The 14,485-nt window shown below is 36.9% G+C and overlaps 1 protein-coding gene across 14 annotated transcripts in view; it reads right to left on the bottom strand.

Annotated features, from left to right (window-relative positions):
- PTPRD (protein tyrosine phosphatase receptor type D) overlaps positions 1-14,485 on the bottom strand; it is a 2,135,645-nt gene that overhangs the window by 183,446 nt on the left and 1,937,714 nt on the right. For all 14 annotated transcript variants that reach the window (XM_079926376.1, XM_079926379.1, XM_079926370.1 and 11 more), the window contains 2 exons: positions 13,255-13,524; positions 9,519-10,100 (listed from right to left, as the gene is read on the bottom strand). In XM_079926376.1, coding sequence (XP_079782502.1) covers positions 9,519-10,100; positions 13,255-13,524 — 852 coding nt within the window. The remainder of the gene's footprint in view (positions 1-9,518; positions 10,101-13,254; positions 13,525-14,485) is intronic.

Genomic DNA, 14,485 nt, shown 5'->3' with positions numbered 1-14,485 from the left:
ATATCATTGTAAGTAATAAATGTGATGATTTATATAAAGCACTTGGGATAAATATTGCCTAAATCACACCAATTGTTAAATACATAAAAGCTATTGTTCCTTTACAACCGAGTGGGAACTTATTCTCTAACGCTACAGTTTACTTTTAAAATTATTCCCAATTAGGTTTATAAAATCCCACCTCTACTCCATTAACAAAACCTACAGGCAAGCAGAAATCATTAGTATTTTTTTCTTACCAACCCACGTTTTAAAAAGATGTAAAAGAAAAAAAAGAGAATTTAAAAAACTAACAATTCTTTCTAATCTCTAATGACTTTAATATGAGTTAATACACTAGACACAATATAAATTTAATATTGTCCCTAGTGAGATGGAGCTAAATTACTACACAAGTTGAAAAGTGTATAGAATACACTTATTATCACAAATATAGGAACTTAACAGAGGTCATCTATAATTCTCGTATTAGTCATGTAATCCATGCAATAGACAATTTGGAAAAGCTATATATCATATGTAATCAAGAATGGGACATCAATCCAGTTGAAAGCATCTTACGCAAATGTTGAATTAGAATAAATTTTACTAACCCCAACCTCCTAGTTAGCAACTAATCCCACGAGGTCCTCTATCCATTATACACAAGGCTAATGCACTTCAGGGCATCAGTAGCACAGCTACTCTTACTTACATTGTTCTCAGCCAATGTCTATTCTAATTGGTTGGCGCCCATGCCTTAGAGGCCATTAAATATTTTGACCCCGGATATTGCGGCATGTTTCAAAGTGCCATAGCTGAACATATGTCCATATTCCCACAAGTTCACATAAGAATTCCGTGTATATTTGTAAAAAACAAGAATAATACTTCACTCCAGAGGGGAAAAGAACATCTAAAGTATTTTTGGCAAATAAGCATGAACATTCAAAAACATACAAATAATATAACTTGTAGCTGATGTATGACATCAATTTCTTAAACAATACCTAAATCATCATTTTCACCATAAAGAAGGTCTTTGGAGATATAAAATGCATTACTTTCTTTTCTTTCTATAGTCATCTCTCTGTAGCATGATGAAAAAAATGCCTTTTGTTTAAAAAAAGATTAAAATCTAAAGGGGTCTACAATGGTTTCTGGAATCAATCCCTAATCATCATTTCATTACTCTGGTCTGTTAACCTGTGACTCTGTGTGTGTGTGTGTGTGTGTGTGTGTATGTGTGTGTGTGTGTGTGTGTGTGTACACGTGCACACACTCATGTTTGGACTGATGCTTAAGGCCACCAATAATCAGTGCTTCACATTTCTAATTTCATTCATTTTCCTTTCTCTCCTTCCGTATCACAGACCTCGAGATACTCATTAATTTGATGCCTCCAGGAATGTACTTTCTGAACCATCTATTTTTTTTTTTAAGTACCTGCCCAGTGGGTGACCTAACACAATCATTCAGACTGAGAGGTGAGAGGTAGAGACAAAAGAAGATAAAAGATCAAGAGCAAGAGAAGGTAGAACAGAGGGAAATAAGAAAAACAATCAGGCAAATAACAAAACAAATAGAAAATGCATTACTTCTAAAAAGAAAATACCAATAGCACAGGTAGGAGCAGCGATGGAAGCCAAGAATGATCAGACAGATGGGGAAATTATGATTGGATTCTAATATTCAGATCATGAAAGGTTTTCTCAGCCTAAAAATACACACACCTATGCATATGTATGCAGTCACTGCTTTTTCTCTAGTTTTATTCCCTTTTTCTTTCCCCAACTTCCACACATCTGGGAAAGAAGAACACCTTGTTATAACTTCTGACTTAAACCAAACCAAATAAAGTGCTGTCAAGAATTAAAAACATGGACAGTGTTGGAAGGGCTGCTCTCAGGATAATAATTGCTTGTTACGTATTTCCTCCCTGCTAAGGCTAATAATAAATTGAGTGACAGTGATTGAAAACATTGTGGGAATCCAATTAACTTTTTCTTACTTAAAACTGTTTACTCTTTTGCTTTTAATTTGTCTCAAACAAATTCCTGGTAGGTCTCAATGTTTCATCCTTGTTTAGTGCCACACACTTCCTTTAATTCTCTAATTCTGTTTGGTTCTATTCAGCGCCCTCTCCTTCTAAATAATGAAGTAGCTACATCAAAGCCTCAGAGGGTGTACTGTCCATTTTAGTTTGGGACAAAGTAAGTAGGAAGTGGCCACACGACTGGATGGTGAGTCTCTTTGAATAATACAAACAGGGTTCTCCTCCTCTGCTTTCAACATCTTCTTCTTTTGAAGTGGTCTGGAGGGGAATTTAATAGATTTTAAACTTGTGGTCGAAACACTAATGCCTAGAGGTGCCGGGCAGATGACTTAGATGAGTGCAGAGGCCATGCAGGCCCAGGGTCAACGGGGGAGTGCCTGGGCCACCAGAAGGAGTCAGTGATGCTCAGAGCCAGGACACGGCTGCCTTGTGGAATGTGGATCCAGTCTTGCCCAAGCTTCTGATTTTTCAGCAGAATTTGATAATGAATCTTCTAGGTAAAATCTTTTAATTTTTTACAATCAGAAATAAACTGAATTAGTTGAAATTAACTGAAAAACACTGTACTAGGCAAAATGTGTCTACAGGCAAAATCCAGCATAAGGACCAGGGCTTTAAAAGATCCTTTTATTATATCAGACTCTATGCCCATACGTGTCTTAGGGGTGACGCTACCCAGACTTTCTTGGGAATTGTGGATTCACCTAAAGATGTTGCTTCATCAGGATCATCTAGTCATTACTGAAACAACCACAATGAAGCTGAGGCTTCAAAGGAAAAGAAAAAAAGCTGTGAAATTAACGTATTTATTTATACATTCCCCAAACATAATAGTCCTAATGATCATAATATATGTTTACTAGAAAACACGTTAGTGGACTCCAAACTGTCATATTTATTTTGTCTGTGCCACTTGGAGACACAGGGAATACTTCATCATCTGTCAGTTAGATTTTTATACCAAATACTGTGGCTACAAAGGTTCTATTAACATTTATATTTGTTTTCTCATATCCCTTCTCCCTCCTTCCCTCCCTCCCTTACTGTCTTCCTCTCACTCTCCCCATCTCTATAGATAGATAGATAGATAGGTATAGATATTTGTATGTACATATATTTAATGCTCTCACAGTCTTGACACCTCAAACTTACTGACATTCTTTTATCTTCACTTACTTCATGTTTTTCTCTATATATTTTATTTAAGAGCTTTTCTGTGCTGTAGCATTTTCCTCATCAATTAACCAAAGATACATTTTAAGGAAAAATCTGAGATTCTGGAAAACACACGGGAGAATAAAAAGAACCCATCCAGAAACCTTAGTGCAATCATCTACATTAAAAAAAGACGTGTTAATGTTGACCATAAACCAATAGAATTTAGATGTGGAAAGAGGAAAGAAAAGTAGGAACACAAATTTTTCTTTAAAATTATATTTAAGACATCCTTATATTTGGTGAAGTGCTGTTGTTATACCCTTCTTCTTGACTGCTTATTTAATGTCCACAAGGAAATACAAATCTGAGCTGTCAATTCCCTAAAATAAGATTATAACCCAATTGAGAAATGGGAAATATTAGAGCAGTAATACTAGTATACTCCATATATCTGAAGGCAACTCACAGAGAATGGAGAATGAGTAAGAAGCGAGAAGAAAATCTGCATGTCATCTGAACTCTGATGATATTGGAAGAGATCAATATTTGAGTAAATTTTAGGGAATATCTCTGAAGAGAAAGGAGTTAGCACATATAAAATGGCTAAAAACCAATTTCACCTCACCATAATATAAATATGAAACGTTACCAAAAAGACTAAAAAACACATTATTACTAAAATGTCTAGTGCTCTAATAAGGTACATATTTTAAAATGTATCTAGCATATTGACAAATGATAATAACAACAATAAAAGCAACAGCCAGGATTATAGTGGCAGTAAAACAAAACAAAACAAAATTCAAACAAGGAGTCTGATTTGTAAGTGCCGCAGATATATCATTGACAAAATAAGTACTTAATACACAAGCACCTGCACAAATCTTACTCTCAACTGTCATTAAACATCAATAAGAAAAAGTTAAAATTTTATTACAGTTGTATTTACAACCAGCACTCCTTTACTCATTGCTAAAACTATTTAGAGAAAGAATTCAAATGGGGCTCATAATTTTTGCTATTGGAAATCAGTCTTTTCTAGTTTGCTTATATAGGCCTGTTGATATATAGTAATGAAATGGTTTATAAAGTACTGGAAACCTAAAGCACAATGTCTCTAAAATGTCATAGTTTTATAACAATTTTGCTTCTTCAAAATGTTTAAAGTTGATGCTACTCATTAATATTTATTTATTAAATGTGTATAATCATTTTCCTTCCAAAGGCCTATACTATTAAGGTGTGTACATATAAATCAGTACTTTCCCCAAGAATCTATTAAATGCATAGAAGAATTAGAGGTAAGATATGTTTTCTAAAGAAAGTTCAGGAAAAAGACACACATTGGGATTTAACAGCTTTAGAATGCCTCCAATTAGCAGGAACAACAAGCAACATTTATGTTAGTGCATTAGGTTTAAGATGTTAATTTATTACATTTCCTTATCAGAGTTTTATTTGTACTTCTTTTGTAAAATACAGTTACCCTATGTTCTTATTATAATTACGTACAAGAGAAAACTATGAGACATCCTTCCCGAATGTGTTTTTTCATAGCAGAGACTTTTTTCTAGCACAACATAAATACTTCCCATGTCAATGGCCATATGGTCCATGTATTTCCAAGGTGAATTACTTGCAAGTCACTATAATGCCAGAAGTTAAAGCTATGGAAAACTTGGAAGATTAACCAATATTTCTAGAAAATAATCATTTTAACCAAAATCTTTTCATATTTAAAACCATGTGAAGATTACTTAATATTTTCATCTGTACTAATATTCATAATTAAGGGGATATATTACTGATTATAACATAGATCATATTTTGACTTTCTATATTACCAGAAATATACAAACTTACATCAATCCTCCATTTATATCAATACATGTGACAATAATTTTAGATAAGATCAAAAGTAATAATGTCCCTCTTAAACTCACTTTATTTCTAAATACTGTTTCTGCACAGTCTGATTTTAAACAAAAATAGGAATATTACTGTCAGGGAATTAAAGATAATAAAATGAAATGTATACCTTTTAGATAAAGTAGACAAAAAAGTGTATCTCTGTGTATATGAAATTAAACTATTTGAGAAGTTCATGCATGTTATTGATCAGTACATTTTTGTAGGTTTGGAAAAGATAAAATTGTAGTGAGAAGAATCATAAACTTAAATCTTATATAGCCTAACTAAAAGAACCTTTCATAATGGTTTTATGTCTTTGTCTAGCAGTGATCCTATGAATCAGCTAGTCAGGAGCAGCTCAGAATTAATTATATCAGAACTAACATCATTGTATTTGGCAGGTGTCCACTAACATCAAATGGCCTTTGTTAATTAAGCCTAGAGAACAGATCAAATCATAGTGCCATTTTGGAAGGTTTTCTTAGCCTACTGATCTCGGCAGGCACAAGTCATTATGTCATTATATATCTTCTCAATCAATGGGTATTAAAATTACAACTATTATGGAAGGTTCTAGGAAATATCTTAATGTAAAAAAAGTTAAACAGAGATTGAGAACAGCTATTTTAATGCATCTGTGATCCATTCATCTAGATTTGTTTTTAGGTCCGGAGTCCCTGGATCACATTAACTCAATTGCTCCTGTCATAATGTTACCTTCACTGAGTTATGATTTATGTTACATTATGTCCCCTGGTAATACAGAAAAACAAAATATGATCTATTTAAACATCAGTTCTGTATCTTTCATTAAAAAGTGACTGAAAGCATTACTGTCATTTCATGTTCTGAATATAAGGATTCTCACGATTCTCAAGGATTCTTATGTTTTGGTTGAATTTAGTTTCAGTAACTATTTGGTTTCTTAGATAGCTAAATCCTTCTGTCATTAGAATATAATATTATGAAACGCTACAGATTTGTATGTTTAAATTTGTAGTTAGAAAATTAAGAACCAAACTTAGTGACTGAGTATGATAACGTTCTATAAAAAAGGTATTCCTTCTACTTCTTAAAAAATTTTTTTTAATGTCTAAATGGTTTAATGTACTTCTGCACTGGGATAACCTAATAGCCACCTCAAGTATTTCAGATGTAAATCATATACAATTCTTTTTTTTTTTTTTGCGGTACGCGGGCCTCTCCCTGTTGTGGCCTCTCCCGTCGCGGAGCACAGGCTCCGGACGCGCAGGCTCAGCGGCCATGGCTCACGGGCCCAGCCGCTCCGCGGCGTGTGGGATCTTCCCGGACCGGGGCATGAACCCGTGTCCCCTGCATCGGCAGGCGGACTCTCAACCACTGCGCCACCAGGGAAGCCCTCCTTTTTAAAAAAAAATAAATTTATTTATTTATTTTTGGCTGCATTGGGCCTTCTTTGCTGCACGAGGTCTTTCTCTAATTGTGGCGAGTGGGGGCTACTCTTCGTTGCAGTGAGCGGGCTTCTCATTGCGGTGGCTTCTCTTGTTGCGGAGCACGGGCTCTAGGCATGCAGGTTTCAGTAGTTGTGGCACACGGGCTCAGTAGTTGTGGCTCATGGGCTCTAGAGCACAGGCTCAGGAGTTGTGATGCACGGGCTTAGTTGCTCCACAGCATGTGGGATCTTCCTGGACCAGGGCTCGAACCTGCATCCCCTGCATTGGCAGGCAGATTCTTAACCACTGCACCACCAGGGAAGTCCCATATATAATTCTTGAATAGAGGTATGAATACATGACACCCTGTGTTTGCTGCCTCTATTTATTTATTGAGCACCTAGTGGGCACTAAAACCTAGTAGGCACCAAAAAATAAGACATTAGCAAATTATTAATTTAAAAGATAACGGTGCTTAAAGGTATCTAGAGTGTCCACTTAATGACCCAAAGGAAGTTCCTGAATCTTTTTACCTTCATCGATCCTCAATTTACTCATTGGCAAATGAGATAATTCCACATCTACCTAATTGAGCAGTAAGAATTAATACACCTATTAGCAGAGTTTCCAGCACCTGGCAATTATTATGATGGTGATTATATATTATTGAAGTTATAAAATATTTCTATCCGTTATCTAATCGATAGCCTTGTTACGGTTGAAGTGTGTCCCACAAAATTTCATATGTTGAATTCCTAACACCAAGAATCTGAGAAAATGACCTTATTTGGAAATAGGATTGTTGCAGATGTAATTAGTCAAGATGATATCATTAGGTTAGACCCTAATCCATTATGACTGGTATCTTATAAAAAAGGGAAATTTGGACGCAAGAGACAAGCGCTTAGGGAGAATGCCATGGGACCATGAAGGCAGAGATCAGGGTGATGCTCCCACAAGCCAAAGAACAGCCAAGACCACCAGCAAACCACCAAAAGCTAGGCGGGAGGCCCCGCATCTCCCTCACAGCTCTCAGAAGGAACCGATCCTGCTGACACTTCGTTCTTGAACTTCTAATCACTAGAACTGCAAGGTGATAAATTCCTGTTGTTTAAGCCACCCAGTAAGTGGTATTTTGTATGGCAGCCTTAGAAAAAACCCCACTACCACTAAACTCTATAAGGTGGTTATTATTTTAGATGAGAAAACTGAAGTTCAGAGAGATGAAGTAACTTGTCCAAGGACATGGAGTTAAAAATGGTAGTTTGGGATTCAAACCCTGGTTATGTTACTCCAAGATCAGGGATTTTTAAAATATCAAAGCTGAAACATCCGAAAACCTAAAAGTGGAGTATAGGTATACACTCTTCCTATATACTTTCTTATATGCTTTAAAGGTTATGGAGCTGCTCAAATAGTATAATAAAAAAAATAATCTCTTAACAGTTGACTACTTTCAGTCAAGAAAAAGATTCACTGATTTCTACATTTTCCGATGAGAAACTTATGGAAAAATTAATCTACAATATTTTTATGCATATTAATGTAACAAATAAATACAGAAGAAATGAAAATGCCAAATAGGGAAGGTATATGGATGATTTTCACTATAATTATGATAAAACACTCTGTACTTTTTTGATACTAGAAAAAGGGATAAATCCATGAACAAACCAATAAGAACCAAATAACAGTATGAAAAGAAAATGAAGCCAGGCAAGCTGTAAACATGCTCTGAGACTCCTAGTAGCCAACGGCAAATAGGTAAACGTCCTCAGCCACAAGATTCACGAAGCCCACAACATAAAAACAAGTCAGCGGTTAAACGTAAGTTTATCTAGTTCTGACACCTGAGAATATTCATTAACTCATTCCCAGAATTACCTATGAGTTATGACTACAGATTATAGATACCATCTCCAATAACACGGTTCTTATGTGGATTCTCAGAACAAACGAAGGGCACGCCACCAAAACACTCACAGGTTAATGCAAGTTTAAGAGGTACCAAGACAATAGGAGTCAAATGAATAGCTCTCAGATATTCAAGAGTAAATGTAAGAAGACAGCCGCTATGTTTTATTCCCATCCCAGGACAAAACTGATCACTTTGAACCCAAGACCAGAGAAGTCTGATATCCTCTTATGAAAATAAAACTACGGGAAAGGCCAAGTATTTCTTCATAAAATAGTTTGGCATCTGCTCTAATACCCAGGAAAATGGGTGAATAAGGCCCCAAAGTTTGATCTTAGATCTTGGTAACTGTCTTTCTTTATCCCTGAGGCCATACAAAGAAAAAAAGAAAAGAACATGAAGGGAATATTCATTTTTAAGCAAGTTGCTTCCTGGCAAATATAAGCCATTTAAATATCCAAGGTCCCCTGACAAATCGTTTTATTTTTAAATTTATCTTGAACCATCCACTCCTTCACAAATTAGATAAATTTTGGGACTATTCTATCGGAGTTGCTAACACAAAGAAACATAGTTCTTCTATTCTCAAAATGCCACATGGGGGATGCATTTATCCAACTCCTGCAGAAACTCTTCAAGTCATTTGGGTACAAATTAAAAAGAAAGGATGCTACACATAGGGGTACGAGAGCAAGAGGTACAAACTATTAGGTATAAAATAAGCTACAAGGGTATATTGTACAACATGGGGAATATAGCCAATATTTTATAATAACTATAAATGGAGCATAACCTTTAAAAATTGTGAATCACTATATTATACACTTGAAACCCATGTAATATTATACGGCAACCATACTTCAATTAAAAAAAAAGTATGCTAAATGCATCCCCCTTCTAAAAGGACTGTATTATTTATAGTCTTTCAGTGTCCATGCCTGCTCCTTTCCATATGCCTAACTCCTTACTTAGAAACTCTAAATCTCAAAAATTAAAACATACTATTTTGTGCTTTGTTTCTGTCCTTGCCATTTCTTAGTACCAGCTCCTCCCTTCTACCCTACTCCCCATCCAGAACCACACTTACCTCCTGTCTGAGTGATGACTTGTATGTCACTTGAAAGAGGACCATCTCCAATTGAGGTAAAAGCCAGGACTTTGACAGAATACGTTTTCTGGGGCACTAAGTTGCCAATAGTAGTGATTTGGCTGTCAGCTACATTGTGTTTCATCCAGTTGTTAACATGCTGAGTGGGGTCCATTGTATAATAAACTCGGTATCCTTGAATCTGTCCATTTGGCTCTTCGGGTTCCTTCCACTGTACCAAAATGGTGGTTGAACTCAACATCCGCGCCTGGACATCCCTGGGGGCACTGGACGGTGCTTGCTCTGAGGTCTGTGTTAGCACGGGCTCACTGGGAGGCCCCCGCCCAATGTTATTGACAGCAACAACCCTGAATTCATAATCTGAGTAGGGACTTAGTCCAGCGACACTGTAGCGTGTGGTCGCCACCCCATCAATTTCTTTGTAAGGTTCTTCAGAATTTTTAGGTTTATGCTGAATGATGTAGTAAGAGACAGGCTCAGGGTTCCCAGAGTCCCATGTCAGTGTGATGCTTGTAGCTGTGCTCTCAGTCACGACAGGAGTTCCTGGAGGTTTGGGTAAGGCTTACAGGGAGAAAATAGAAAGACAGTGAATACCCATCACTTTTAAGATATCACAAGAATCCATAAACTCTGCTATTAGAATGACAGAATTATGTACCTAGTAAAGATTTAATTAGATGAAATCATAGCAAAGGACGGTTTTCTAAGTGGTCAGGAAGTACAGTAAGACATGCTTAGGTGACAAATCTCAGTTTACTAGAAGTGTATTATAGCATTGTATTTTTGGGCTTGTATCCAAATCCACCACTTATTAGCTATGAGATCCTGGATGTGTTGCTTAACTTCTCTTTGCTTTAGTTTTCTCATGTGAAAAATAGGCAAAATTGTATTACTGGAATTGTACTATACAGTTGGGTAACTGTATTTCATGAGTTTACGGTGAAGATTAATGAGCTAATCCAGTAATGCTCTTAATATGTATCTGGCACCCTCAGAAAACAGTAGTTCCAATTATAACAATTATTATAACCACAAGCTTGGCCCATGAGACCCTTGCTTCAAAAAAATGATATAACTAAATGCCAATAAACATTGAAAAGAACAAAATTTTAGATATAAAATGAAATGGTATTAAATTGCTGTAAAAGAAGAGTATCCATTTTGTTTTCAAGACGTAAGACATAAGCAACATTACTATATATTTTTTAATAAATAATCTGACCAATAATTTTAAGGTAATAAAGAATAGTAATTTCAAATCAATCAATTTCAAATTCATGCTTTTTACTTAATATTCAAAATATGCTGAAGGAGCTAAATTAAAGTCTATTCACAAATCACTTTTTAAAGTATTTCATTTTATTGTCATAATATGTATTCTATATCCAACATCAGTAATAACAGATTACAGCTACATGACAAACATTTGCAATTAAATCTATATTTTAGAAATCTCGTTCATTCTTTTTAGCAGAAAAGCACAACTCAAAATGCTACTAATTAGGGCTTCCCTGGTGGCACAATGGTTGAGAGTCCGCCTGCCGATGCAGGGGACACGGGTTCGTGCCCCGGTCCGGGAAGATCCCACATGCTGCGGAGAGGCTGGGCCCGTGAGCCATGGCCGCTGAGCCTGCGCGTCCAGAGCCTGTGCTCTGCAACGGGAGAGGCCACAACAGTGAGAGGCCCGCAAAAACAACAACAACAACAATGCTACCAATTAAGCATACAAATCAACACTGGTGGCCTCACCTGGACAGTGATTCCGAGAGGTCGTGATATTAAGGAAGAAAGGAGAGTTTCACAAGCTGAATTTTTAGAGAAAACTCAGAAGGTAACACTCATATAATCAGCTCCTTAGTCCTCCTCTTTTCCTTGTCAACTTAAAGGCAAAAAATACAACACTCCCTACAATGGTAACTTTTCAAGATTAGCAAACTTGTACTTAATTAGTGCTATATCCCCAATACCTAGACCACTGTCTAGTCCTGAGTAGGTTTTTAATAAGCACTGTGAACTGACTACCTGAATAAATGAGTTCTTTCTCTCTTTAAGGTGCTTTTTGTTTTGATTCACTTTTTGCTTTCAAGATCCACCCTTATGTTTGCGGTGGAGGGGGTATAGGGAAGGAGCAAGAGCCAGGAAAACAAAGAAACTGAACAAAATATTAGTTTAGTGTGACTCTTGCGTTTGAATTCTTGAGAGTCTTTAGTAAACCTTCAAATATTTAAAGCTGAAATGGTTAGTATGGGAAAGACGATTCAGTATTTGCAGATTACTCTAAGAACCATGGAATGATAATATTTGGCCAAGGGATTTCGTTGAAAATAATAATAGAAAGACATTTGTTTCAATATTCTGGCCTGGCATTTTTCAAGGAAGCGTATGATCTGAATTTCCCCTAGATGTCTTTCTGTATTCTTAAGGCAAGTAGAAATATTGCTAATTAAAGATGTGTTTACTGATATTTAACAGATACTCTTAGTTTCGCTAAGTCACACTGATTATGCAGTACAGGTTTTGTATCTGTAATGTATGGAGAACACTATGCCTAATACCATAATAATATGCAATAAAACATTACTATTTTAAATGACTGTTGAAAATGCTGTGTACCTTGTCTTATGTCACATTATTGATCTTATATGGTATACATTAGGTATATGCACTTGGTCGAAAATATGACACCGATTACAATGTGTCCTGCATTTTTTTAGGATCACACTTCCTAGAAGGGGAAGACAACTTGTTTCATTTTGCAATAGTTCCAGACATTTGCAGGAACCTAAAGTCACCCTCAGACTGACTCATTTTGTGCAAGTTTTCTAAAATTCTATAAACACTGCATAAAAACAACTGGTACCCTCACACACTCATTTTTTACCCCCTTTGATTCAAAAGTAACCATGGAATATAGTACTTCGGTTATAGTCAGTACACTTATTTCAAGAAAAGAATATTTGTTGAGCACTTCGCTTATACGAGGTGAGAGCTAAAACAGAATATAATCACACTTGCATTTTGATTTTTTTTTTTTTTTTTTTTTTTTGCGGTACGCAGGCCTCTCCCATTGCGGAGCACAGGCTCCGGACGCGCAGGCTCAGCGGCCATGGCTCATGGGCCCAGCCGCTCCGCGGCATGTGGGATCTTCCCGGACCGGGGCACGAACCCGTGTGCCCTGCATCGGCAGGCGGACTCTCAACCACTGCGCCACCAGGGAAGCCTTGCATTTTGATTTTTAATGGTAGGGTCTATCAAAAATTTAAAGCATCTATTACTAGACCACGTTGATTTCAACTCTCTTTTTTTCCCTTTGTCTTCTGGAATTTTGAGCATTTATTAACACTCACTTGGATTTTTTTGTCATGTGCCTCTTCTCAAGGTTCTGGATAAATATAAAACCTGTACACGTCATTCCGACCGTAACGGCTGACTATGTCGAGCATGCCTCCTCCTGACCTGTTAGTGCCTGAGCCTGGCCTTTAGTTAAATATTTTGATGAGTATCAAGACTTAGGCTGTCAGTACTTTTAAGAGAGAATGTGCCTACCTACATATGTGTATCTTATGTGATACCACAGATATGACTGGACTATGATATCTGAAACACTGACCAATAAATTGATACATTTTAGAATTCCAAGGACGGACTTTGTAGAGGCATTAGTCCGCTGACTTGAGGGTACCCAGATCCTCCAAGCATGAACCACTGAGCATACCTTTGACAGTGATCTGGGCTATTGCTTCAATGACACCCAGTGTCGACATAGCAACACAGGTATAATTTGCTGACTGTCTTACATCATTCAGTTCTAGGACATTTCTTCCTATTGGCATATCATCTTCAGGTGTCAGATCTTCTGCCCCCAACATCCACTTCACATAAGGCATTGGTGACCCCACAGCGACACAGGTGATATTAACACTTCCACCTGGCATGATTTCGTGATTAGTGGGTGGGATAGAGAATCTTGGTGGGACACGGCGAACTGGAACAAAACACAAGGGAAGATGATAAAATATACAAGGCAAGAAAAAGCGGCTTGATTTAACACATGACATGCACTGTACAGACACAATTAAACAGTTGAAACATATTGTGGACTGTCCAAAAACAAAACATGTAAAACTGTGAATAATACAGACCATACAAGTATGGTGTGTGTATACACAGAAAAATTTATTTAGTTTAGTCATTGATATCTTAGATACATTCATACAAAAGTTGATTCAGACCTACAAGGGCCCCACAAAAAAACTATCTACAAATTAACAATACACAAACGTCATGCATAAGATAAACACAAAAACATATACATGCATGCATATAACAAGGATTCTATGCATGCATGTATATGCAGGAAAGGGGGCTGGAAGGTCACCAGCAGGTTTATCTTGAGTATCAAAACCAGCTTCAGTGCTGTGCTCTTCCAGGTGATGTGAATGTATGTGCGGGACCACACTGTCACATCCCAGTCCTGGGAAACATCATCTAGAGTACACTGAAAGTGCAATTTATTTGCTTTCAGACTCAGAATAGATGCAGCCTCGAGACCTCACACTAACACTGGAACAAACACAGAAATATATATACATATTGATTTACAGTCACAGAAGAAGAAACAAAGCCAATGCCAGTAGAGATACTGGATTGGGTCATGCAAGGCATGCACAAGGTGAAGTCTCAGGGCCGTGCTTAGGACGATGAGAGAATGGCTGGAATCCAAGAGCGCAGTAGCAGCAGAGGAAATAACAGGAAGAGAACTAAACATGAAGGGAGGAGGGTTAAGTACGGTGATTGAGACAGCGATTTAAGGGAGGATAGGGTTGAAAGTAGGAAGATATTAGATGAAGCTAGGTTGTCAAAGGTAAGGATTGCAAATTCAGGAAGGGAGCTGAGTAGTTCACATTCAGGATTCCATTCAGTTCATATCTGTGGTAAAAAACAAC

The sequence above is a fragment of the Stenella coeruleoalba genome (genome assembly GCF_951394435.1).
Source record: "Stenella coeruleoalba genome assembly, chromosome: 7".
NCBI lineage: Eukaryota > Metazoa > Chordata > Mammalia > Artiodactyla > Delphinidae > Stenella > Stenella coeruleoalba.
Note: the sequence above shows the minus strand (reverse complement) of the source record. Positions and strands in the feature narration are given on the sequence as shown.